A 25,006-nucleotide genomic window follows, 5' to 3' on the forward strand; every position below is an offset into this window, starting at 1 on the left:
TTCAAATTGACCTATTATTAAATTTTAAAACAAGTTTGAAATATAAATATCATTTAATTTACAATTGTACATTTTTTTCTTCTTCAACTATACACTGTATGTTTTTGAAAGTACAATCTGTTTTGTCGTTCACTTTAAGCTGGTCCTGATTTGACCCCCTATCTTCCTGTCAAATGAGATATTTGTTTCTGATTGTGCACTGAGAGACTGCTGATCTCCTGACCAGGCCTTGGCTCAGGAACTCAGCGGCTTTGTTTCCAGTGTAAAAGTGAAAATGTCGGACGAAGGCGCCATGTCTAGTCTCAGATCGGTTATGAAGCTGTGCACTCAGTCCGCAAGCAGGAAACCTGTGGTAACAGATTCTGTTCTTACGGCAGCTATCAGACATTTTGAGCATGTGGCTGCAGATTAAGGAGATTCCAACCTATTTCTCTCTACAGGTCCACGTTAATGCCGTCTCCTCTGGTTTGTTCGTACTGGCTCTACCAGCCAGCCTCATCAGTGAATCGGCAGAAATCTGCAAACTGCTGGTGAGTGACGGCCATGCTGGGGGGGGGCGTGATCGTGTGAAATCTCACTGAAATTATTCTTCCCTCTTAAATCAGTTAAATAGTTGGTCCAAAAAAGTGGATGATGATGAGCAAATGGAGGAGGACTGGGAGATGACTAAAGTTCAGCCAGCCGGGGACGACCACGACCTTTTTGATGACGGTGAAGGTTCCAGCAGCTTCAACGGCGCCAACAGGCAGAAAGGAGACGGTGCTGACACCTCCTGCCGCCCGGGTGAGCTTTATTTAGACTTTAACACCCGCTCCAACCATCTTTTGATCCATTGTACAATCGTTTTTTTAAATTATGATAACATTGTTTTTAGCTGAAATAGAAAACCTGTGACGTTTTTGAGGACATAGTTTCTACAGAGCGGCAGCCATGGAGGTTTTTTAGAAAAGGCCTCCTCCAATGGCCGCCGCCCACCCGAAATCTTTTCTGTTTTGTCAATTTGCTGATGACTCCACCCACTTCCTCCACTATTTATGTGGCCTCACAATAAAAAACGAAACGTTAAAGAAAGCAAACCATTCTATGCACGGTAGAACTTTATAAATATACATTTTTTAACAAACATTATCAATATTTTAATAGTCATTTAGTGTCTTTTCTTTTGTCTACTTAGTGTAGCAGTACGACAATGCATCCTTATTTATTGTTTTTTACAAACTTGTGATGTAGTTGTTTCATGTTTTGGGGGAATTTAAGCTCAGAAAATCTTTTGACGTATTTAAGATTGTGCACCTGAGGAAAAACCTTTTGTGCTCTGACAGGTGCAAAATGTCTGCTGGCAGAGGAAAACCTGTCGCAGCAGGACACAGCTCTCCTGGCAGTCCTGGCGTTCCTGTGCGAGTGCGGTTCCGTCCCGCCTGTTCATGGTCTGCTTTTCAAGCCTCACGAGGTGCGGCGCCGGCTGCTGCTTTTCCTGGAGCAGATGGATTTCGGCAAAGCCCTGCACCTCAACATGGTTGGTCGAAGCCTCCGTTCGGGGTTTTCACCTTTTGTCTTGTGCTAATGTTTGGTTCTCCTGCAGTATCTTGTCCTGTTGAAGAACCTTCCTGCTGAAGACTCGCTCTCTGCAGAGGAATTCGATTTGCTGCTCCGTCCTCTCGCGTAAGGAAGTGTGAGCGGCTTTTCTCAAAGTGTAGTCCAGCTTGAAATAATAGGCGTGTTGTGCATTTGCCGGTGTGTCTGCAGGGATCTGTGCGGTCTGTATCGTCAGGATCAGGAGATCTGTGTTGCTGTGCTGCTCAGTTTGTTACCCTCCATAAAGAGCCTGGGAAGAACTCGCCCCGTGCTGGAAGACATGAAACACGTCCAGGGGTGTCTGCTGCAAGTGGTGTCTGGGTTTTGGTTCGTAGCCTTTTTACACCCAAACCAATGACTGTGCATCCAGTCATTGTAGTGTTTTTTGATTCCCATCTGTTGCTTTCTTTTCTCAGCTTCCTAAGCAAGTCAGGAAAATGTTCTGCGTCTGTGAGAGCAGCTTTAGTGAGGTGTCTTGTTGCTTTGCTTGAGGTAACCTCACCTGAATCCACCTCTACTGTTCACAAAACAGGGATTTGTTGTAAGAAAACAAGTGAAGGAGCTGATTTTGTGTGTTCTTGTTTGTTTCTCTTTGTTTTGTTTAGGCAGACCCACACTGTAACTGGGCTATTTTGAGCCTCAGAGGGGATGAAGGGGAGGAAGAGCGTTTGTTGTCTTCTGTCCTTCCATCTTACCTTGCAGATGCTGACCACTATGTCCGCATGCAGGTGGCTACATCCGTGGAGAGGTGTGCTGCCGCTCTGATGTTTTAAGGCATTCACTATATACTTTGTTTCAGCATTAAGTTATAATGATTCTACAAAGCACGTCTTAGGGTGTAGTCAGGGTTTGCTTAAAGGAAAACCAGACTTTGTTTCCTCTGATAATCCGGAACACATTTTTCAGTCTGAATACACCCAAACACACCCGGATCTGGGACCAGGAGCTACTCTCTAACCCATCTTTGGGGGTGGTCTTGGTCCTTTTTCAATGAGAATGAGCTTCTGAGATTCTTAAGTCTGAATACAATCCGTCCTCGGAGTGGAACAACTGAACCAAACCAGCCACCGTAGCTGGTGGTCACGTGATAGCAAGCAACAATTGTCAAGTTATCAAACAGAAAAAAAGGGTCCAACTGTTTATTTGTTAGAACCTTTATTTTAACAGCCGTGCCTTGTTATGCGGCACACGCATAACATGCCAGCAGCATGCCTCCACCATCCTAGAGTAGCGGTAAAAAGTGTTGTACCTGATGTTGATACAGGCGTTTAAAATTGGTCAACAAAATATAAAGTTGGAATCAGTAAACTAGAACAGGACTTCCATAATTTCTGCGTGTAGATGCTTTGCCCCGCCTTTGTGATTCCTGGCCAATGTGTGAAGAGATATTTAGCCACATGGTTTTGTTTACAAGCTTTAGTCTGTTGCAGAATGGGCCGCTTGATGCCAGTCTGAATAGAGACCAAGCGCAAGGTTCAGGACTCCATCCGGACCAGATGATTTTTCCAGTCTGAATACACCCCTAGACTTAAAATAAACCTGGCCTCAAACTATGAAACTCCCACCTATGTGCTTTACAAGAGCTCTACTGCCTTTGTATTTTTATGATTTTTAACATTTGTCATGTTGTCATCTGTATTTAGGCTGTTTCTGGAGATGAAACCAGAGTTTCCAAAAATGAGGGAGATGATGCCGCTGAAACACCAGCAAAAAGCTTTTGAGCACATTTACCTGAAGGCTCAGGAAGGAATGAAGCTTCCTGTAAGTTCATGGGTACTGTAACGGGTGGTTTCTTTTGTTGCTTTTTCTGGCTTTTTACCTTTTACTTTATGCTTAATTTACCATGTTGTTCACAGGGAAACAATCATTTAAAGGATGAGCAGGACGAGGGCTTCAACCGAAAGGCCACCCTGCTGAAGAGTTTGTCGGTCGTGCTGTGTTGCAGCCCCGTTTGTGAAAAACAGTGTCTGTTTGCACTTTTCCAGTCCTACAAAGAGAACAACCTCGAGGAGCAGCTCATCAAAAAGGTAACCACTCTTCATTTCTTTAGGTCTTCGTCTGCAGGTGAGAAGTTGCAGACCACTCGATGAGGCCGTAGAGTGAAAATGTTCATGAAAATTGCTTCATAGGGTCATGCGCTGGGCAACAGGTCATGGCGAAGACTTAAACAACACGTAAGGACAAGAAAGGGTAAAGCAGGCAGAACGCAGGCACATCGTACAGATTTGTCATTATACAAACACCGGTGCATTACGCAAGCAGCCCATTAGTGCCGTTCAGAGGATAAGCGCGCTCCTTTTGCTCAGCCTGACGGTTAGAAATGAGGACATTAGACAATCAGAGTGTAGTTGTGTTGTGTGGACATCCTACAGGCACTTATGCATCACACGCACCGTGCATTCAGCATTTGTGCACGGTCAGCAAGGAGCCAGTACTCACACCGACTAACGACGTACGTCATAAGTGTGTGTAAACCACATTGTCCTTACAAACACTTCACAACTCAAGAACATAGAGAAAAACGTGGGAAAATATGTCGCTGAATGGTTCCGACTGAAACCTTCTTTGTTGGTGGATTAGAAGGCACAACTGAAGAGAAGTTGTTCTTTTTTTCAGGTTTTGTTTAGTGTGTCGAAGGTTCTGGGCTACAAGAGCGTGAAATCCTTCGTCACCTCCCACCTCAACTATCTGGTAGCTGAGTGGCTGGCTCAGAGGCAGTCTGATGACCGCTACACTCTTGGCTCTTTTCCTTACAGTCTTCTCGACCACGACTCTGTCAAAGACTTCTACAGGTAATGCGAAAGTCACCCGTCTTTGATTCTTTCCAAGGGGACGAATGATTGCGAAGGTTAACATCCCGGGCTTACATCGGCACAGCTCCACCTACCAGGTGCTGATCCCCCGCTTGGTCTTCTTAGACGACTTTGAGCAGGTGAAGTCCATCGGCAGGTGCCTGGAGAAGGACTGGAGGCTTTTGTTAGCCAACTGCTTCCCCAAAATCATGGTCAACATTCTGCCGTACTTTGCGCTGCCTGGCCAGGATCCACAGGCCGCAACTCAGAGAGAGAAAGCTCACAAAGTGTACGACCTGCTCAAGGACGGCAGCTGTCTGGGGAAGCAGGTGAGGGCAGCTGGGGGTCACCTGGACACAACAAATTTGACCTGAATTTCTTTTTACCTGCTTTATTTATGACAGAAATGAACAATTGCATTTCTCTTATCAGTTTGTGTCATTTTACCTTAAGTCCGGAAATGGTTCATATGTCACATACGCAAAAAACATCTGTAAATCTAGAAGTAGTTTGATAAAAATTACATAAAAGTGGCTTATTTCCAGTTGGAGTGAAAACACAGTATTTGTAATTCCTAACTTGTCCCTTCTTCCAGAGTTTTCCATAAAGTTATTTTTAACAGTATAATTAAAGTGGTTTTTATTACTTTAACAAAGCCTTAGTTTTTTATGTTTTAAAATAGTTAAAGTAAAGAACTTCGATTTCTAAATCAAAGTAAAAAAGCCTTTATATTATTTCAGAAAATGAATAATCATTCACAGCAAACACATTAAATATAGACATTCATGGGCTTTAGAGAACATTTTTAAATTACATTTCATTTTTTGCCTTTTTAGCTTCACTAATGAGATGAGAAGGATGGAGGGGTTTATTCTAAAACTATTAGACAGATTTTAAGGTAAATACATAAATATTTTGAAAGCCATCCCAACAGATCAAGGGACATAAGTGCTGCTAGCACAGATTTCATGAAGTGTTTTTTTTATCTCTCACGTTTAGTGGAAAACCTTTCCTTAAAATCTAATTCAGCTTAGAAAAAGGGTTTGCTGGGTAAAAAAGTCTGGTCAAGCTGACTGAGATCTGCTCTGTGAATTGGTCCACAGCAAATTGACAGCCTGATCCACAGTAACCTGGCCGACATCGTGGTGGAGTTGCTCATGACTCTGTGTGAGCCGAGCGGAGTTGAAGCAGACTGTGGAGGCCTGAAACGCTTCATTGGGTAATGTTGGTCACGCTGTGCCAGAAAGACGTCTCCCTTTTTCAGTTTGTGGTGTTTTTTTGTGACCGTACCTTGGGAAATGTGTTGCTAAGTGGATTTTCTGCGACTCAGAGAGCTCGATCCTGCACCAAACCCCCCCTGCTTCAGCTCTGATGTCATCACCGCTACGATGGACTACCTCAGCAAGTGTCACAGCGCCAACCACAGGTCCTTGGTCGCCATTCTGTCAAAAACGCCGGTATATTGATGGATTTCTCTCTTGCAACTGCTGTCTCATACAAACGTTTATTTTTTTTAACATGAAAGTTGTTTGTTTTTTAGATTTCTATTCAGAGGATTCTATTGGCGGTGTGCGAAAGAGCAGCAGAGACAACTAACGGCTACGAGCGCCACCGCATCTTGCTCATGTACCACCTGTTTGTCAGCCTGCTGCTCGGGGAGGTGAAAGACGGCCTGGGGGGCGCCTGGGCCTTCGTCCTCCGAGACGTCATCTACACCCTCATTCACCACATCAACAGCAGGTTTGCGCAGGAAAAACGTCACCTCTACGCTTATTTTTGTCACCGGAAACGTTACCCAACGCCACCTCCCTCCACACACACAGACCGACGGAGTATGACGAGGTTTCCCAGCGCAGCCTCTCCCTGTGCTGCGACCTGCTGACCTCTGTGTGTCAGGCGGCGCTGCAGTTCTGCGATGGTGCCTTAGACTGCCACCTGCAGGTCATTGTGGGGACTCTAACGGCACAGGTGACCAGTCGGCCTGTTATCTCCAAACAGGTAACTAGAAAATTTGTTCGTCTGAAGTTTCATTTCACACAAACTCATTTTGTGCCCAATAACAAAATGATTCATTACAATGAATTCAGTTTCTTTAGATTTTAGCCGTATCTCGAAGCTTAAAACTTACAAAATAACAGTAATTAGTTTAATTTTGGCCCTGTGACAGACTGGTGGCCTCTCCAGGGTGTACCCCGCCTTCACCCAACAGTAGCCGGGGACAGGCTCCAGCAACCCCATGACCCATAAGGGGATTTAGGGGGTTAAGGAAATGGATGGATGAATAGTTTAATTTTGCTCTTAATTTTTACACTGCTTTTTATAAATCTAACAAATTTTACAGACTTTTTCCTGTATTATTTAAAATATATTATTACAAATTAATTAATTTCTTATTGATTAATGTCTTTATTATTTTTTAGGCAAATGTGAAAAGCAAACCATATATATTTCTGCCAAATTCTTACCTGTAAGTTTCAAATTCCCATTCTTCTGTTTTTTGTAGGTGTTGAGTTTGTTGCAGTTTCTCATAATAGAAAACCAGCAGAAGTTAAAGGGAGCCATCCAAAGTTTGGAGCCTTTTCCCAACCTTCCTGACTTTAAAGAACTCCGTTCTGTGCAGCACAAACTCAAATACAACGACGGCACCTTCACGCTGAGACAGGTGACAGAAACATAACCCAGTTCTCCACATGGGAGGCCCCGCTCCATGAACATGGTGTTTTGGGTGTTTTTAACATGTTCTTATGGCTTCTCTGATTTATGGAAGAGATATTTAAAGAAAATTAGGCTCAGGTATTTAAGTATTTAAGTATTTCTTTATTCAAATCATTGTGCATCAGAAGCAGATGAAAAAATGTTGTTTGAAAAAGGGAGGCATTAGTTTCAAAGAAACAGAGTTCCCTGCTCCGCTCCATTCTGATGCATCTACTTAGACAAATAGATCCATGAACGTCTTTGTTTTCCTCGTCTGAGCTGGTATCTGGATCAAAACTGTACGGCTGCATAGCTGCGATGTTAGTTGGTGTTTTTGTTGCAGTTGCAGTAATGTTAGGTTTAGATGTGAGGAGCTGTAAGCTAGCGGAATAGCATGTAAACACATGGGTGATGGAAAGGGGGGTGGGGTTGCTCTGTGCCAACAGTCTCACAACTGTTTCCTAGAATATGACAGTTTTATTTTTTAAATTCTGGCTAAAAACGGCATTATCAATAAAAGATCACTGGGAACGCTCTTAAAATTGATCAAAAGGGTCTTTAAGACATAATTCATGCTTCCGGGTGATGAGATTCCTTAAAGACAAGGAAAACTCTGTCCATTGGCCCTTCTGCAGGAGATCACCCACTTCCTGTCGGTGGCCTCCTGTGACTCCTTACCTCTGACCAGGCTTGAGGGTCTTAAGGAGCTGACCAGACAACTGCATCTCAACAAGGAACAGCTTCGAGATCTGCTGAAAGAGTGCCATGGTATTGTACTGTCAATATTATGTTCTGATTAGTCTGTGGCACAAAGGCAGAAATGTGGGACAATTTACCCTAGAATGAACCTGAACCCCCACATTTCCGCCAAGCGTGCCCACCTTTAACAGCAGGAAAATGATCGACTTTACTCACCTGTTCTGCTTTGCCATTATAGCCGACCCCTCTGACAGCGTGCTGGTCAAGCTCATTCTCCGTCTGTTGCAGCTTTGTAAGTTAGCGGTCAACCACCCCGGAGGAGCTGAGATTCTCGGTGTGTAGCGGGTTTACCTTTCTTTCATGCTTGCTGACACATCTGTCTGGAAAGTGATTTTTTGTTTTGTTTTGAGTTTGGGGTTTGATCAAACCTTTGACCTGCAGAGGCAGCAGGGAGCTGCCTGGGAGAGCTGGGTCCAGTCGACCTCTCCACCATTGCACTCCTTCACGGCAGAGATGCTCTCTACAACCAGGCAGTGGCTCTGTTTTCCTCTACGGAGTCACAGAGTCTTTACATCATCCTCAACTGCATGAACGAGGCACTCACACAGCAGCGGTACAGTGAACCCTGCAGCTCCCTAAATGAAGGCTTGGTGTGCAACTCACTGTTTCTTTTTTTTGTGGATGCCGTTCGTCAGAATTGAGGTGAAGAAGGCGGCAGCTCAGTGTGTGAAGGGTATCCTGGCCACCCAGGCTGGAGTGGACTTCTGGGACCTGCACAAAAGTAACCGCGACCCCATGCTGGCGTACCTGAATCCATTCAGAACAGCCAAGAATAAGGTGGAAAAGAATATGTACACTTTGCCTCAACGTTCATGGCAAACATGAAAAGAATGGCATTCGCTGGGCTGTTTGTTACTGTTGAAGGTCGAATGTATTTTTGTTAAAATAATTGACTGTAAATAAGAACTGGACTGAGTGAGTGTGACCTCACACATAGAAAACAACTTCCAACAAAATGAAGTCAATTTGGTCGCCATTTCTTTGGCGATATGTTGGAACCAGATGTTGTTAGTACGGTAAGCAGTGATTGGTCTGAATCGGCCTGAGTCAACGTTTCTGTGGCAACCACTCTCACCAATTGGAAGTGAGCTTGTTGAAGGTCCACACCCCAGACGTTTGAAGGTTGGGCGCAGGACCACATACATTTACTGAGGCATCTGATTGTTCCGTTTTTCATTTTGCTCTTAATTTGCCTTTCTCCAGTCTATCTTTTATCGGAAAGCACTTTGGTCCTCCTAAAGGAGTCGTGAAACGCTATATAAATAAAAGCTTCAGCTTATAAGTTGGATAATTTGCACTACAGAAAAAATATCATGAAATCAATTAGGAGTAGCAAGAACACGTGAATGTTTATTCTGCCAAAGAGAAGGAGTGAGTAATAGCTGATTATTTCTCAATAGTTTATGGGATTTTGGCTTCTTGGAGCCAGCATGTACTTCCTATTTGAAACGTGAGGGGGAGGGGAGGCTCTGACCAGTTCTTATATACAGTCAATGGTAACAATTCATGAGCTCATCATTTGATTTGATTAAATATCTGTTCATTTATCTATTTTCTATTTTATAATCAATACATTCAGTGGGAAAAAAGAAGTTTTGTAAAGGTTTTTTGATTTTGAAATGGTTTATTTCAAGCAATCAAATAAGAATAATACACAACAACAATACAATCATCAGTTATACATTCATACAATGACGAATCATACTTAGGATAATTAGACATATTGCATGAATATGTTTGAATGGGAGTTTCCTAAAGGTGACTTTAAAGTGAACAAAATTTGAACCTTTATTTCTAAAATAATGTGGAGACTAACAAGAAAGTTGTCTGTTGCTAGAAAAAAAGCAAGTACTTGGTCAATCACTGATTCTGATGTTTCTGTTTAGTTGTCAGCTTTAAGTGTTGTGGAGAGTTTGGAGGCCAAGGCAAAGCTGGAGAGCCAGGAGTTTTGGATTCCCCAGACGGGCAGCCACCAAACCTGGCTGAAGGAGCTTTGCACCGCTCTACTCGACAGTGGAGGCGTCAGGAGCCAGCCTTTGCTGCTCTCACGAGACCTATGTCTGGTAAGTTCATGAAAGCCATTCAGGCTTTTGTTGTGCTGTTTTTATCCCAAATTTTGTAAAAACGCATGTCATTTTCTAGGACATAGTTTCTGTTTGTCTTTGGCTTCAGCCAAATAGCGAACCAGCATCTCTAAAAACTCCTCTACCTGTCTTCAGGTCAGCGGGGACCACTGCCAGAGGCTGCTCCCCCTCATCATTCACTCCATCCTTCTGGATGACCCCTCCGGTTCCTGGAGGGAGCTGCTCTCCTCCCACATCCAAGAGTTCTTCAGTTTCTGTGCAAGAAATGCTCAGGCTGCAAGTCGGTCTGCCACACCTCTCATCCCAGATAATGGTACAGTTCTTCCTGAAAAAGCTAAACGGTGATGAATTTTCCTTAGCATCAGGTGGGATTGCGTCCTGTCTATCTTTTTTCCTCAGAGTCTCCCGCTCCCACTCAGAACTCATGTGACAAGAGCTCTCTGCGGACCATGCTGGCTGCTATCGACTACCTGAGACATCAGCAGAGACCGCTTGATTCTAAGAGGTAAGCTGTAACACCGCACTCCTGCTCTCCTCACTCTTTGACTGTGGACACGCCACCTTCAGAGAATTTTTCCATCATGATGCTGCCACATTCCTCATGCACTTTGGTATAAACTGACAACATCTCTTGAAAGCTTTCTCTAGAAACATTTGAAAACCCTTAACCCCGTCACAGCTTGGTTCCTCTGACCCGAACATATCCTATCCTGATTCAATCCAAAAGTCTCTAGCATGTCGAATACGGAGATGGTTGTTGGTAGCACAGGATGAGCAAAGATGTCCAGACAGCTCTGCTTCTTGTAGCTTCTTTCAGCACCATGGCAAGTTTTGAGGTGTTGATGATGGAGTGAGGACCTGCTTTAGGGCCCCCAAAAAGATGGAAACTTCTAAAAACCTGCTTATTTGCAGCCCCTAACCTCCGCGACTACGGAGTGAAAACTGTACCAGCTCGACATAGTGAGGACGCTGGTGTCTTCAAACTGACGTACTGTCTTCATGAGGATGTCGTCTCCCCTCTGTCCAGGAACTCCGGTGGAACAGTGTGTGACTCAAACTTTTGGCTGGACTTGAACTACCTGGTTGTGGCCAAAGCTGCTCAGTCCTGCTTGGCGCACTTCACCGCTCTGCTCTACACAGAGATCTACGTTGACAAGATCAAAGCCAACATGGAGGAAACTTGCAGGTATGCTTGGAGGTTTGATTTTATTTTTTCTAACTCTCTTTTTTTTTTTTTTTTTATTTCTTGATCAAATGTGCAGAACCAAGTCCAGAGCATCACGCAAAATTAACTTTGAAGCGAACAGTCAGACCCTCACCATCTCCAGTCTGACGGAGAAGAGTGTGGAAGACGTCAGCATCAATCTGCAGGTGTGAAAGTTATTTATATTTCATCATTTATAAAAATGTGTCAAATCTGTAACAGAAATATCTTGTTTGATATATTTATTCTGTCAGAAATAAAGCTATCCAGCTGTGCAGTTTTGAGCCAGATTCCAACTCAGACGGGGAAAACAAAAACATACATGGATTTATTTGTCTAGACATTTGAATGAAGCAGAGCAGGGAGCTTGTGGTCCTACCAGCATATTTTCTATGCAATAAATAAACTCTGCTCCTGATTCACAACAATTTACCTAAAGAAAAACTCCTAAATGCAATTTTAAGGTCAATTTTTCTGTCCACAATCACCAGAAAAAGGCCCCTAAGAACATGTTAAAAACACCATTTTCATTGGAGTGGGTCTTTAATCGACTTAAATCTGTTTTATTTTTTTTTATTGTTTGTAGGAGCTGCTGATTGAAGTTTATCGCAGCATCGGCGACCCGGACAGTCTGTACGGCTGTGGAGGAGAGACGATGAACAGCCCGTTGATAAGGTAGAAGCCAAATATTGGCTGTATTTGCCGCATTGTTGATGTTTTATTTACAACTGTTCCACACAGGATTCGAACCTATGAACATGAGGCTTTGTGGGGAAAAGCTCTGACCTCATACGACCTTCACACCACTCTACCTGAGGTCACTCGACAAGTTGGAATTGTGGAGGTAAAATATATCAAAAGGAGCCTACACAGAATCTTTTCTCTTATTGTGAAATCCCTGTCATCCGGACGTCCCAAATGTCAAACAGGGCCTGCAGAACTTCGGTCTGAGCAACATCCTGGCCACTTACATGAGAGGTCTGGAGAGTGAGGGGGTGGAGTGGGGAGCTGAGCTGCGAGAACTTCGCTTCCAAGCTGCTTGGAGGAACAGCCAGTGGGACTGTGAGCTAGCAGAGAGGTAGGGGAGTGTACCTCTCACAGTGACATCTACTGTTCTTGTCTTGGTAACATGTTTGTCTAAATCTATTCCCCCATAACAGAAGTGAGAAATCCGTCCCTGGCTTTCATGAATCCATCTTTTGTTCTCTGCAAGCACTGAGGGACAAAGAGTTCTCCATGTTTGATGAAACGCTGAAACAGGCCCGGTATGGAAACGCCCTGCGGATGTCATGTTGTTGCTGGTAGCAGTGGCTTCCTACAGCTTGTGTGTCTGCCGCAGGCGTGCTGAAGTGGAGGAGCTCTGCAGGGACAGTCTAGAGGCCGTGTCTTCTCTGTATCCAGCCCTCAGAAACCTGCAGAGCATCAAGGAGCTGGAGAGTTTCAAGCAACTCTTCTCCAGGTCAGTTTGATTATGAAGCTCCTGTGATAACAGGAGTGAAAGGTGGCGCTGAACCGTCTGTTCCGTTTTGCACCAGGCCTTTCTCTGATCTGGCTCTGAGCAACATCTGCCGTCAGTGGCGTCAGCACTCCCATTTGCTAGCCGACAGCGACTTCGCTGTGGTGGAGCCCATACTGGCGGTGCGCTCTGTGGCTCAACACGCTCTCTTATCCAAATTGGGAAACTTGAACAGCACGAACCTCAGTTCTGCGCTCACGGACCATCTCATGGAGCTCTGCTGTTTGGCTCGGAAGGCCGGAAACACCCAGGTAGAAGCAAAACGTGCATCCTAACAGATTTCAAGCCAGAAAGGTTTCCTGCTAAAGGCTCGCTATTCTCCAGCTTGCAGAGCGTGCGGTCCACCAGATGAAGATACAGGGGGGAGCGGGGAGCTCGTGGCAGCTGCAGGAGGCCCAGGTTTCCTGGGCAAAGGGAGAGCAGGGTCTGGCTCTGGGCCAGCTGAGACAGATGATTCACAGTCTAGAGGACAAGGTCAAACATACATTTTCTAATGTAAAGCAGGAAAAATGCTCAGTTTAAACCTCAGAATTTAAAAAAATAATTCCAGGGGAATAAAAGAAGATAAACTTTGTTATCAAACTGTATGTGTTGGTCAGGTGGATTTTGACCCTGATGTGGTTCCTGCGTACACCGAGAGCCTCAGACTTTGTGGGAACTGGCTGGCTGAAACCTGTCTGGAAAGTCCTGGAGTTATCCTGGAAAAATACTTGGAGAGGGTAAGATGGAAAAAGAGGTTCTTCATACACTGGGCTTTGTTTTATCAAAATAGAGCAGTTTTCAGGCAAAAAAAAAAAAAAAAAACCAACAGTTTTCACACTAAATCCATATTCAAAAGTCTCTGTCCTTCTAGAACAGGGGTCGGGAACCTATGGCTCGCGAGCCATATATGGCTCTTTTGATGGTCACATGTGGCTCGCAGACAAATCTTTAATTATAGTTTTTTTTTCATTAGACCAGTCCTTCTCGGGCGCGATACGATGCCAGAGGCGCGCAGTAGTAGCAGTGCTTAGAGAGAGAAATCTGCGCCAGCGCTATCAGTTACTATTATCTATTATTTCACAGAGTTTGTACCAGCTGGAAACCTGTGAATTGACGTGCCTAAAACTACGCGCTCCCGTCTCTGAGAAAGAGCGCGCAGTAGCGGGGACGGGATGTGTGAGGAAGAAAGCAGAGGGTGGGGGGGTATGGGGACCGGCAGCAGGTGAATCGCGCAGGGATTGTAAAAACGTAAAACCCACTGCCCGTCACTCACTGCAGCGTGTGAGTGTGTGTTTGTCTCCCCGTCTACATGTGAGCAGTCTTTTTGTCACATCTACAGAACATTCAGACAGACGATCACGTTTAAAGTCTCAACGCCTGCATGAAGCAGAAACTCACCACGTATCAACCAGACTAGACCATCAGCAAAACTACCACGAGAAATACTCATATTTATTAGCAACAGAATAACAATGTTATTAAAAAGAATCCACAGACTTATTGTACTTTAAAAATGTTGAAATTAAATCAAATGCACACATTCATTTGTATATTTAGTTTTAAACATATTGTCGCGGACTGAGTTGGATGGCTGTTGGGCCGCGTTAAAAGTTCTGGAGTTCATTGACCGCATCAAGCAGAGATCTGATTGGCTCTCAGTTCTGTCGCTCAGCCTGTTGTTAGGTAGTTTGGACCAATGGGGTTCAGCTATGGGCCGAATAAGGGAAATGGGAGGGCTGCAGCGGGAGCAGGTGAATATAAAGTTGGGAGAAGCGCTCTCGTGTCAGCGGGAGAGATTCAGGAGTTGCTGAATTAATTGAACGGCGTTTGTTGCGGTCTGCAGTAACCAGAATAAAGAACTTTAAAAGAGGTTAAGTCTCCGTGCCTCAGTGTGGGGAAGGGACACTACATTATTGTATGGCTCTTTCGAAATTACATTTCAAAATATGTGGCATTTATGGCTCTCTTGGCCAAAAAGGTTCCCGACCCCTGTTCTAGAATCTTCTTTTCCTTTCGTCTTTTCCCTTCAGGAGTCGCCACAGCCAATCAGCTTCCTCCATCTAACCCTGTCTTCTGCATCCTCCACTCTAACACCAGCTGCCTTCATGAATCCGTTCTCCTCATCCATAAACCTCCTCTTTGGTCTTCCCCTAGACCTCTTGCCTTAACTTCCAGCCAGTAGCGTTTTTAGGCACGGTCCATACGGGCAATTGCTCGGGGCAAAAAATTTAAAGGGGGGCGGCAGCTAGGTGCTTGTTACAAAAAAAACAAAAAAAATCTGCGCCACTATTGGTTTCCTATTATCTGTAATATCACAGAGTTTGTAACCGCCTGAAACCTGCGAATTGGCGCCCCCCGCTGCTGCATGCGCTCCTGTCTTAGAGTAGTGGGTGCAAATGTGTGTGAAGGAAAGGGTAGGGGTAGTGGGTGCAGGCTGCGAGCTGAGCACGGAGCGCAGCCGCGATTGCGCAACCCCTGGATCATTGGGAGCCTTTAGATTTCTCAGCTTGTGCTAATAATTTCATTATTTTTTAACTATTGTAGACATTTTTATGTCTTTATTTTCCATCTAAAATGCATTTTTTACGTCTGCCTGTTCTTTAGTTGGTGTCAGTATTAAACATAAAGGCAGCAGGTGATGCAGTCCGTTAAACAGCTGCACTTTTTGAGATCATAAATGAGCAATAGTTTGTCATTCGTTTATGAAAGTATTGAGGTTTTTCGAGGATTTTTACCATTGGTGTTTCACAAAACTAGGAAATGTCAAATATTTTGGAATAATTCCAGTGATGATTTAGTTTTTAATGTTTTATGAGACCATAAAATGATAATCACAATAACATGTTTTTAAAAAATCAAATCCCTCTGATTCATTTCACAAAGAGACACATAAGACATCACACACCAAGCAGAAATGAACTTATTGCTAAAAATGATGCCAGGAGCTCAAAACGGACAAAGAGCAAAGAAAACAGAATAATTTGATTTGTTATTTCTAATTATTAATATTTCCAGGCTTTGTTTGTTTTGTTCTGCAGCATGTTCACATTTGTATAATTTTGATAGAATGTATTTTAATGGAGAGCAAAATATTATATGCTATTTAAGGTTCAACTTGATTTATTCTGGATCAATATTCCTGTTGGTTTTTATTCATATTTATGTTCAAAATGTTAATATTTAAAGGTTTAAAAGTTTAGCTTAAGTGTGTTCAGTAAATGTTTATCTCGTTCGACCCGCAACCTAAAGTGTGTGTTTAATTTAGGCCCCCTGTGCGACTGAGTTTGACACCCCTGTAATACGAGTTTATAAATTTCATGCATTTTTTTTGTTTTAAATGGGGAAATAAAAATAAGGACCACACCTGCCCGGGAGTAAGTTAGCGTGGAACCGCCACTGTTACCAGTATGCAAATAAGAATTTAAAAAAAGGTGTAGGTTTCCCTAAACACCTCCTTTAACTTATTAATGGACATGGTCTATATCTGTTTAATCTTTTATTTACACATTTATTAAGTAAAAATTAGACAAAAACCTCAACAGCTCGTACTGTCTGGCAGATGCCATCCATTTTCCTGCCCCCCCCCCTTCAGGTTGCTGACAGCTTGGAGCAGTTTGTGGCCCACCCAGCGTACTTTCTACGTCACAAAGATGCAGATTTTTTAAACTGCATTTGTTTTCATCTGCTCCTGATTGACAAGAATAAAAAACATGTAAACAAATACTCAGAAATGCAATTTTAAGCTTTTAATTTTCTCTACATATGCCCCCAATTATGAAAAAAATGCCACAAAAACATGATCAAAACAGTATTTTCAATAGAGTAGATCTTTATTGAGCAAAACAAAGAATCAGAAATCTATCTACAAGATGTTTTCCACAATGACATGATGCTAGCCTGTGTTTCATTGTAAGATTTCTTCTTCCATTGATGATTGTTTGAAGTTTATTTCTTCCTCAAAGGAAATGTATTCTTTCCATTTATCCTGGGTCACAGCAGTGAAAACTTTGTACTACAAAGTGCCTCTCCAGCCTCTAAGTCACAGCTGTGCCTACCAGCATGGATGTTTATTGACAAACAGGAGTTAAAGCCGAAGCTTTCACAGGACGCCTTTTCTCCTGAGCTTGTCTTTTCATCAGCGGCCTCCTCTGGTGTAACTTATTCATGGTGTTATTTTATTTCAGGCAGTGGAGCTGGTTGAAGGGGAACGTGGAGCTCAGGACTCCCGGCTCCAGAGCCAGCAGACCGAGGCTTTCTTGTCTCTGGCTCGCTTCTCCGATGCTCAGTATCAGAGCATCGACAAATACATGAACTCCTCTGAGTTTGAGAACAAGCAGGCACTGCTGGAAAAAGCTAAAGAGGAGATGAACTTGATGAGACAGCACAAAGTCACCTCCAACAGGTGATTTGTTATTCACACTTGAACCGTGCTGCTTTGTTGGTTAAATGAATAAAACCCGGATCTGGGGACACATCTGACAGGTACACGATAAAGGTGCAGAGAGAGCTGGAGCTGGATGAGAAGGCCCTGTCCAACCTGCGGACAGACAGACAGCGCTTCCTGTGTAAGGCGGTGGAGAACTACATCCGCTGTCTGGAGCGAGGCGAAGAGCACGACACATGGGTGTTCCGCCTGGCGTCGCTCTGGCTGGAGAACGCTGACATCAAAGTCGTGAACAATGCCATGAAGGTGGGAGAAACGTCGGAAGATGACTCTTATTGTTGTGATGAAGCAGAGCGTTCACGCGTCTGTGGTTTTCATGCGCTCCTCAGAAAGGAGTGAAGCAGATTCCCTCCTACAAGTTCCTGCCGCTCATGTATCAGCTGGCCGCTCGCATGGGAACCAAGATGGCGAACGGGACCTCCGAGGACACGGGCTTCCATGATGTCCTTCATGACGTCAGAAAAAATCCTCCGTTTGTGCTCTTATCCACACGGTTTTCTGTCTTTGAAGCAACGTTCAGAGTGCCGCTTGTTGGCTCTGTTTGCAGCTGATCTGTCGGGCTTCCCTGGAGCACCCTCACCACACACTCTTCATCATCTTCGCCCTGGTGAATGCCAACAAAGACGAGAACTTTGGCAAGACTCGGCTGTCCATGAGCGCTCCCAGGCAGCTCACACCTTTTGACCAGGTGAGCTAGATGTTAATCATCGTATTTATCCAACACTAAGCTGAGGAAACCTGTGGAAAGGTTCATTCAAAGCCTTTTTTTCTGTGATCTTGAGCTGACTGGAACCGTGTTTATGAAATAACACTTTGTAACTGAACAAATAAATGCATGTTGGATTGAGCAGCATGAAGCTCTGAAGACTGCAACACAGAAGCTAAGTTCATACTAAACACGGGTCGGGCTTCGGCGGTGTCCACTTTTAATTTCAAGTAGATGTACAAAAGTCCTGTGGAGCCTTTTGAGCATTAAAGAAAATAGAAAACTCTTGCGTCAACCAATCAGGGACTCGGCCTTCGCCCGTTTACGTGTCGATGTGTCTAATCAACGTGTGGAATTGAAAACCAACATGGAGCAAAACCTGATCGTTCTCCTCCTGAAATTAATATTTTTCTTATTTGTGTCGAGACAATAACAGAAAGTGCCTATGATTTTATCCACATTTATATTTGTTCTCTCCTCGGAATGATGCGGGACGGCAAGTTGACAAACTGGGTCACAGAGAAGTAGATGGTGAAGCTCACCGTTCTGCTAGAATCTGTAAATGAACCCAGACATGGAGACATAATTACTGTTACTTTATTTTATAGGGTGTCTTCAAAAGTAAAACAACTTGATCTCTGTGTCTTCCCTGCGTTGGCCCTATATAAGACGATGACGATGCTTCACAGACGATGCTTCCATGTGGCAAAAGGGTGGAGAACATTGAGAGGGACCCGGCTGCAGAAAAGGAATTAGACAGGCATTTAAAAAAGACGTAGCAGACGCAAATTTGAGTGTGAATGCAACAAAAGTGGGTGGGAGGTTGGCGCCAGTGTTCGGCAGCGGAGCCGCCGCCAGTGTGTGAATGTGTGTGTGAATGTGTGTGTGCATGGGTGAATGGGACTGTGACTGTAAAGCGCTTTGGGCCTTCGTAAGAAGGTAGAAAGCGCTATATAAGTATACGCCATTTACCATTTACCATTTTCCAAAACACTTCATGCTGCCCCATAACTCTTTGTGTCATTTTAATCCCGGAGTTTTTACACATTTGGTAATGTTTTGTTTTTTGGTGCAGAGGGAATAGAATACGAGAGCATTAATGGAAAAATGTGACCAAGACGAGGACATTTAGGAGTTTTGTCTAACCGCAAGTTGGTTTATATGTCCATGAATCGTGGTTTCAATAGATATTTTTTTATATTCCCTACCCCAATCCCTGCAGGAGCGCTCCCAGGTGGCTCAGAAGATCATCAATGTGATCAGGAAAAAGCGTGCAGAGATGATCCGAGGCATTGAGCGCCTGTGTGACGCTTACATCACGCTGGCTTATATGGATGCTAGCAGACACAAAACCGAGAAAAGTGAGTGAGGCATAAACGCTGCGGGCAGCGCTTCAAAAGGCTGAGGAGGAATTCAGTTTGTGCTGATGATGTCTGTTTGGGGAGTTGTTTTACTTTTTTATTCTGACTAAATGAAGGAAGAAGCTTCAACTTGTAAGATGTCTGTGTTCCTCCTTTTCTTTTAGAGGCTATTCCCATCCCAGCCGACCAGCCCATCATGCAGATTAGGAATCTGGAGGAGGTTATAATCCCAACAATGGAGATGAAGGTATATGCTCTGCTTTGTTTTGTGATGTAATGGAGGTGAAGAAGACATCTGATTCCACCTGACAGAACAGCTGGATGTTGTGGAGCACACAAACATTTGTTTCTGTGATCTTTTTTTGTTTTTTTTTATTGATGTTTTTTCTCATGCTGTGGTCAGGTGGATCCGTCTGGTTGCTATGACAACTTGGTGACTGTCAGGTCCTTCCTGCCTCACTATCACCTGGCCGGAGGGGTCAACCTGCCTAAGATCATCGACTGTGTGGGCTCGGATGGCAAGAGCAGGAGACAGCTGATCAAAGTAAGTGCTTCTGTCGTCGAGTGTTCGATTCCTGACTTTGTTCTGAGCTCATTTGTCCAAAACAAAGGCTCAAATTCTTCCATTGTTTGTTTTTAGGAGGCTGCCAGGTGTGATTAAAGTTGGACAGGAAGCTTCTTATTCAAAACCTTGATTAGTTTTCACTCAGCTAATTATTATTCTAGTTTTGGTACAAGCAGAGGGTGGATGCACATGTATAAAAACACGTACACACAGATGCATGCTTGCTTGTGTTGGTGTGTGTTTGTGCTTTTTTTAAAGGGCTAATATCATTAAAAATCAACTTTTTGAGCATTTAAATGTATAAAAATGTTTATTCCTCTTTTTTTCTGAGCATTCCTTTGTAAACCTGCGCTCTGAGCACCAGCCCCGTCTCATTGTGACGTGTGTAAGTGAGGAACAGCCCCTTCCAGGAAGAGTTTCGGCTGACAGCACCGCCCCCACTTACTATGTGGAGCTAGCTGTGATCGGCTGAAACACTTTCATTTTACATGCGCAATATGCACATCCCTCTTTGCAAAAGTCCGGATGTTGTTTGTTTTCCTGGGTAAAAGGCAGACCCGCTGCCCAGGCCAGCTATAGGTTGATGTCATGAAATGGGCGGCACCCACACGGAGCGAAAGGCGGAGCCTCAGACAGACGTTTTTCTTCTGGGTAGAAAAATTAGCTGTGAAAAACAACTCGTTCTTCATAAAAAATGTGTTGTTTAGTGTCCCAAAGAAAAGCATGAGGCCCTTTAAAAACCAGCACACAGATGTGTGTTTGTAGTTATAAAAAGTTCTTCTTGTGTTTTGGTCTCCTAGTAAAGGAAAATGTGTAAGAACGTTGAAAATAAATAAAAAATAAACAGTTTATTTTAATCATTTTTTACAGAAATACTATTCTGTTATGATCATACATTTAGTTGTTGTCTTTCATTAACAATCAGTGTAATTTTATAATATATTTTCCTTTTTGTTGGCTGGTTCCAACGTTTGAAGTCAAAATATTTTGGATAAGATCAGCTTATTGTCTTCAATTCTGGATTTTTCAGTTGACAGAAAATATTTGTTTTAAAACAAATATGTGATTTTGAGAATGAAAAGCTTTTGATCCACATGAACTGATTTCCACCATCACATGTTTAAGCATGTTTGAATTATGCTGTCAAAATCTCAGTATCTCCGTCCTCAAATGTGTGTTTTTTGTAAATTCGGATGATCGTGAATACATTTAATAAATGAGAGGAACATTTGGAAAGAGAAACCTGTCAGAATGAAACATGGATGAATTCCATCTCCCACTGGAGTATTAGTTTGCTTAAACTGGTCTTCAGCTTCAACTTCAGCTGCTTTTGGGCATTATGGGACAGAAGGGGTCAAAAAGCACCAACTACACAGTCGCTGTATGAAACTGCACCCACCCAAAACTCTGGATTATTTTCAGAGAAATAAACTGTTTTAACTCTTTGGGGCAAAATACAAGAGATAAAAACAATTGTAGGAATTTCATAAAGTGTAATCCAGTGTGTGGACTCTGCTCGTTCATTATAGTCAGATTGAAATGTATTTAAAAGGGAACGTTAGAGAGAGTTTCCCACGGGTTCTGCTGTGTGCTGTGAAACAGGGTCAGGACGACATGCGGCAGGATGCAGTGATGCAGCAGGTCTTCAGCATGTGCTCCATGTTGCTGCAGCGCAATAAGGACACTCGGAAGAGGAAGCTGAACATCCGAAGATACAAGGTTCCTGTTGTCCCTAATAAATAACAGTATTCCTCTTTAAATTCCCACTCTCATCCGCTTTTGATCTGTTGTGAAGGTGTTCCCGGTGGTCTTTTAATTGCTCTTTTTAGCAACACAAAAAAAAAACCTGTGTCATTTTCTGGGACAAAACTTCTGCAGAGCAACAGTAGTTCAGTAGTTGTGGCACAGAATAATCCTGCACTGATTTCCCATCATCCCTTTGGTTACACAGTTTTGAACCAGATTCCAGCTCAGATGCGGAAAACAAAGAGGTTCATGGATCTATTTGTCTGCAAGTGAATCAATCAGAATGAAGCAGAGCAGGAAGGTTGTGGCCCGCTAATTGTAGTTTGTATGTAACAACTATAACAGCTTCCCCACAATTTGAAGAAACAGTTTTAATCTTAAGATTCCTAATATATGTCCTCCATCTTCAGAGAATTGCTATAAAAACATGTTGAAAAACATAAAAAATTTGTTTTTCTTCTTTAAAATCTTTCTCTTTAAAGACCAACTCTGATGAAAATGCTGTTTTAGGTGTTTTTAACATGTTCTAGTGGCATTTTTCTGATAACGGAGGACACAATGAAAACGATACCCATAATTGCATTTCTGAGTATTTCTCACTGGAAAAGCTTTTACAATAGATCAAAAGAGGATCGGATTGGGACTTTACTGGTTTCTGGTTCTTGTCTAATGTCCTTCTAAAGCAAGACGTTGTGGTTCACACTCGATCCAGGTGGTGCCGTTCTCGCAGCGCAGCGGCGTGTTGGAGTGGTGCTCCGGCACCATGCCCATCGGGGAGTTTCTAACAGAACCGAACAAAGGAGCCCACAAACGCTACCGACCTCAGGATTGGACCAGCCTGGCCTGTCGCAAAAAAATGATGGTATTCCTTCAGCAGAACGTTGAAAGAGCATTTTAAGTGAACACTACAGGGTCCTAAATAAACTTCTGCTTTCTTTCCACGTCTTTGCTGTGATTGCAGGAGGCTCAGAGTCTGGGATTCGACTACAAGCTTGAGGCCTACATGAACGTTTGCAAAAACTTCAGACCGGTCTTCAGGTATTTTTGCATGGAACGATTCCTAGACCCCGCGTTATGGATGGAGAGACGACTGGCTTACACCCGCAGTGTTGCCACCTCCTCTATAGGTACCTGATGTTGCTATGGCAACTTGTTGACCCAATACATCCTGCATTGACCTGGAATGTTATCTTGTTGAAACAATGGTTGTTTTTGCACCACTGTGTTGAACTTTCCTTACAAAACTTTAGGCTTTGTTTTAAACGTGAGCAAAAATTTAAATCTTGTGTTTAACTAAAAGCCTAGAATAAAAACTATGCACTGGAAAAACACGCCCCTTAGATAAAAAGTCAAAAATTATTACCCCATTGGAAGTTTTCTTTTAAATAAGAAAAAAAAAACTGTCAATGGGGCAAGAAAAGGTGTCTTACCAAGAGTTCTTTTTCTAAGACGTGTTTTTTCAAACTAAGATTATGTTGCCATTAAAAAACTTGATAAGATGTTTTTCTTGCAAGACAGAAAATCTTTTTTTTTTTAAATACGTTTTCCTTTTTTACTTTCTTCAGATTCATTTTGTGTAGAAACGTTCTATTGTGTATGTAGAGACAAAAATCCTCTTTTTTGTGTGTATCTCGTACCTGCAGTCGGCTACATCGTCGGTCTGGGCGACAGACACATCCAGAACATTCTGATCGATGAGGAGACTGCTGAACTGGTGCACATCGATTTAGGTAATCTGACTTCCAACATGCCCATCATCTGATGGCAGTTTTTAGATTCTTCTTCATATGTTTTGCTGTTCAGGAGTTGCCTTTGAGCAGGGGAAGATCCTCCCCACCCCTGAGACGGTTCCTTTCAGGCTCTCCAGAGACATTGTGGACGGGATGGGCATCACAGGAGTGGAGGGAGTTTTCAGGAGGTGATTAAGTCTCTGAGTAAATGGTTTAGTTACTTGGATTTTTGTTTGGATATTTATCGGTTATCAAAGCTCTTTTAAGTACTTGAGGCGGATGCTGTTCATGAGCTTCAGATTTATCTCCGATCAGATGTTGTGAGAAGACGATGGAAGTGATGAGGAGCTCTCAAGAAGCTCTGTTGACCATTGTGGAGGTATGAGACTGGAGTAGTTCATGCAGGCTCTTTTACGTCTCATCAGTCATGTCTGTAACGTGCATTACATGCCGGTTTAATGCGTGTAGGTGCTGCTGTACGACCCTCTGTTTGATTGGACCATGAACCCTTTGAAAGCCTTCCACCTGCAGCACGACGAGCAGCAGGACCTCAACGCCACTCTTGGCTCCACAATGGGAGGTGTTGACATAAACGACCATCATAAATCCAGGTGATTGACCAAAGAAATGCAGAATTAGGGAGGTGCCTTGTTGGATTTAGACTTTTGTTTATGTGCACGATTTTCCCACAGCGACAGTCAGAGCTTCAACAAGGTGGCGGAGCGGGTGTTGCTGCGCCTGCAGGAAAAGCTGAAGGGGGTGGAGGATGGAGCGGTGCTGAGCGTGGGCGGACAGGTCAACCTGCTCATTCAACAAGCCATGGACCCCAAAAACCTCAGCAGACTCTTCTCGGGATGGCAGGCCTGGGTGTAGAGCCAAGATGCAGAAAGACTTGAAACACCACTCACCTCCACCAGAGCCAGCCTCACCCAGCCTCTGCATGGTATTGCGAAAGGTCAAAGCAATGACAAGATATGGTTTGAAAATGATTGACCTGTATTGTCTATTTTTGTTTTTTAGTCAGCTCTGTCCATTTATTAGGAGAATGTTAAATATTGCTCTCTGGGAGGAGTTGGTTTTGCTATAAATATTGTAACAACCAAGTCCTGCTTTTTTTGAACGGTTTAAGAAATGCAGAAGTATTTTTTATTGTTTTCATTCATTTTCCATGATCTGAATCATAGATTATCCACAAAAAGTGAAGAATTTGAATGTTATACAGATTCTGCTCTTTAAAATATGACCTGTCGAACATTTAATCCCCAAAAAACTCCATCAATCTAAAAAGACATCATCAGTGCTTAGGGGATGTTCATGGACCAAGGGAAGGTTGAGGCTGTGGTTCAGTGGCCACAGCCAAAGTCTGTGCGACAGCTCTGGGGTTCGCCAACGTCAACCAGCGGTTCATCAGGGGCATCACCAGTCACTGCACTGCTCACCTCGCTGATCAAAAGATGTCAGCGTCTGGATGCCCGCAGCCACCCAAGTCCCTCTTCTCCCAGACTCCCATACTCCACCATCTGGATCCTCGTCTCCGCATTAGTGAATAGAGGTCCGCCTGACTCAGGACGACGGGCGAACCAGCCACAGCGGACAAAGAATCTGTTCAATTCTTCTTCTGCTCTGCTGCTGTGGGAGGGGTTGAACTCTGGCTCCTGTAGTTGGTTAAGGATTGTAAATAAAGATTCATCTGAGGATCTTTGAGAAAACTCTTCTCCACATTTCCACACGTGAAGAGAAACTACGTTTTTTAATCTGATGAAAGAATCTGCAGATTATCTCTTTCAAATTGCAAAATCACACACAAAAAAAAGTTTGAAAAGAACAAATTTTTGGAAAAAAAACAGT

The 25,006-nt window shown here is 43.4% G+C and overlaps 1 protein-coding gene across 3 annotated transcripts in view; it reads left to right on the forward strand.

Moving 5' to 3' along the window:
- The window catches only part of atm (ATM serine/threonine kinase), a 35,119-nt gene extending 10,263 nt beyond the window's left edge, over positions 1 to 24,856 (forward strand). For 2 of the 3 annotated variants that reach the window (XM_020708433.2, XM_020708434.2), the window contains 49 exons: positions 227 to 352; positions 441 to 530; positions 606 to 783; positions 1,323 to 1,516; positions 1,583 to 1,662; positions 1,747 to 1,902; positions 1,992 to 2,067; positions 2,181 to 2,323; positions 3,219 to 3,336; positions 3,432 to 3,602; positions 4,192 to 4,367; positions 4,453 to 4,696; positions 5,471 to 5,586; positions 5,698 to 5,824; positions 5,908 to 6,107; positions 6,191 to 6,365; positions 6,871 to 7,029; positions 7,697 to 7,829; positions 7,999 to 8,094; positions 8,202 to 8,373; positions 8,456 to 8,597; positions 9,707 to 9,883; positions 10,040 to 10,217; positions 10,304 to 10,409; positions 10,932 to 11,090; positions 11,167 to 11,275; positions 11,695 to 11,783; positions 11,850 to 11,952; positions 12,038 to 12,186; positions 12,269 to 12,373; positions 12,448 to 12,567; positions 12,644 to 12,875; positions 12,949 to 13,098; positions 13,224 to 13,343; positions 16,791 to 17,008; positions 17,089 to 17,296; positions 17,380 to 17,505; positions 17,598 to 17,738; positions 18,979 to 19,117; positions 19,282 to 19,364; positions 19,521 to 19,661; positions 21,285 to 21,401; positions 22,141 to 22,290; positions 22,390 to 22,555; positions 23,072 to 23,158; positions 23,232 to 23,346; positions 23,474 to 23,537; positions 23,627 to 23,769; positions 23,851 to 24,031. In XM_020708433.2, the coding sequence (XP_020564092.1) occupies positions 227 to 352; positions 441 to 530; positions 606 to 783; positions 1,323 to 1,516; positions 1,583 to 1,662; positions 1,747 to 1,902; positions 1,992 to 2,067; positions 2,181 to 2,323; positions 3,219 to 3,336; positions 3,432 to 3,602; positions 4,192 to 4,367; positions 4,453 to 4,696; positions 5,471 to 5,586; positions 5,698 to 5,824; positions 5,908 to 6,107; positions 6,191 to 6,365; positions 6,871 to 7,029; positions 7,697 to 7,829; positions 7,999 to 8,094; positions 8,202 to 8,373; positions 8,456 to 8,597; positions 9,707 to 9,883; positions 10,040 to 10,217; positions 10,304 to 10,409; positions 10,932 to 11,090; positions 11,167 to 11,275; positions 11,695 to 11,783; positions 11,850 to 11,952; positions 12,038 to 12,186; positions 12,269 to 12,373; positions 12,448 to 12,567; positions 12,644 to 12,875; positions 12,949 to 13,098; positions 13,224 to 13,343; positions 16,791 to 17,008; positions 17,089 to 17,296; positions 17,380 to 17,505; positions 17,598 to 17,738; positions 18,979 to 19,117; positions 19,282 to 19,364; positions 19,521 to 19,661; positions 21,285 to 21,401; positions 22,141 to 22,290; positions 22,390 to 22,555; positions 23,072 to 23,158; positions 23,232 to 23,346; positions 23,474 to 23,537; positions 23,627 to 23,769; positions 23,851 to 24,031 (6,948 nt within the window). Of the gene's footprint in view, positions 1 to 226; positions 353 to 440; positions 531 to 605; positions 784 to 1,322; positions 1,517 to 1,582; positions 1,663 to 1,746; positions 1,903 to 1,991; positions 2,068 to 2,180; positions 2,324 to 3,218; positions 3,337 to 3,431; positions 3,603 to 4,191; positions 4,368 to 4,452; positions 4,697 to 5,470; positions 5,587 to 5,697; positions 5,825 to 5,907; positions 6,108 to 6,190; positions 6,366 to 6,870; positions 7,030 to 7,696; positions 7,830 to 7,998; positions 8,095 to 8,201; positions 8,374 to 8,455; positions 8,598 to 9,706; positions 9,884 to 10,039; positions 10,218 to 10,303; positions 10,410 to 10,931; positions 11,091 to 11,166; positions 11,276 to 11,694; positions 11,784 to 11,849; positions 11,953 to 12,037; positions 12,187 to 12,268; positions 12,374 to 12,447; positions 12,568 to 12,643; positions 12,876 to 12,948; positions 13,099 to 13,223; positions 13,344 to 16,790; positions 17,009 to 17,088; positions 17,297 to 17,379; positions 17,506 to 17,597; positions 17,739 to 18,978; positions 19,118 to 19,281; positions 19,365 to 19,520; positions 19,662 to 21,284; positions 21,402 to 22,140; positions 22,291 to 22,389; positions 22,556 to 23,071; positions 23,159 to 23,231; positions 23,347 to 23,473; positions 23,538 to 23,626; positions 23,770 to 23,850 lie in introns of all 3 variants that reach the window. The other variant, XM_011482862.3, reaches the window with a different exon arrangement.
- Positions 24,857 to 25,006: the final 150 nt, after the last annotated feature.

The sequence above is a fragment of the Oryzias latipes genome, chromosome 13 (genome assembly GCF_002234675.1).
Source record: "Oryzias latipes chromosome 13, ASM223467v1".
NCBI lineage: Eukaryota > Metazoa > Chordata > Actinopteri > Beloniformes > Adrianichthyidae > Oryzias > Oryzias latipes.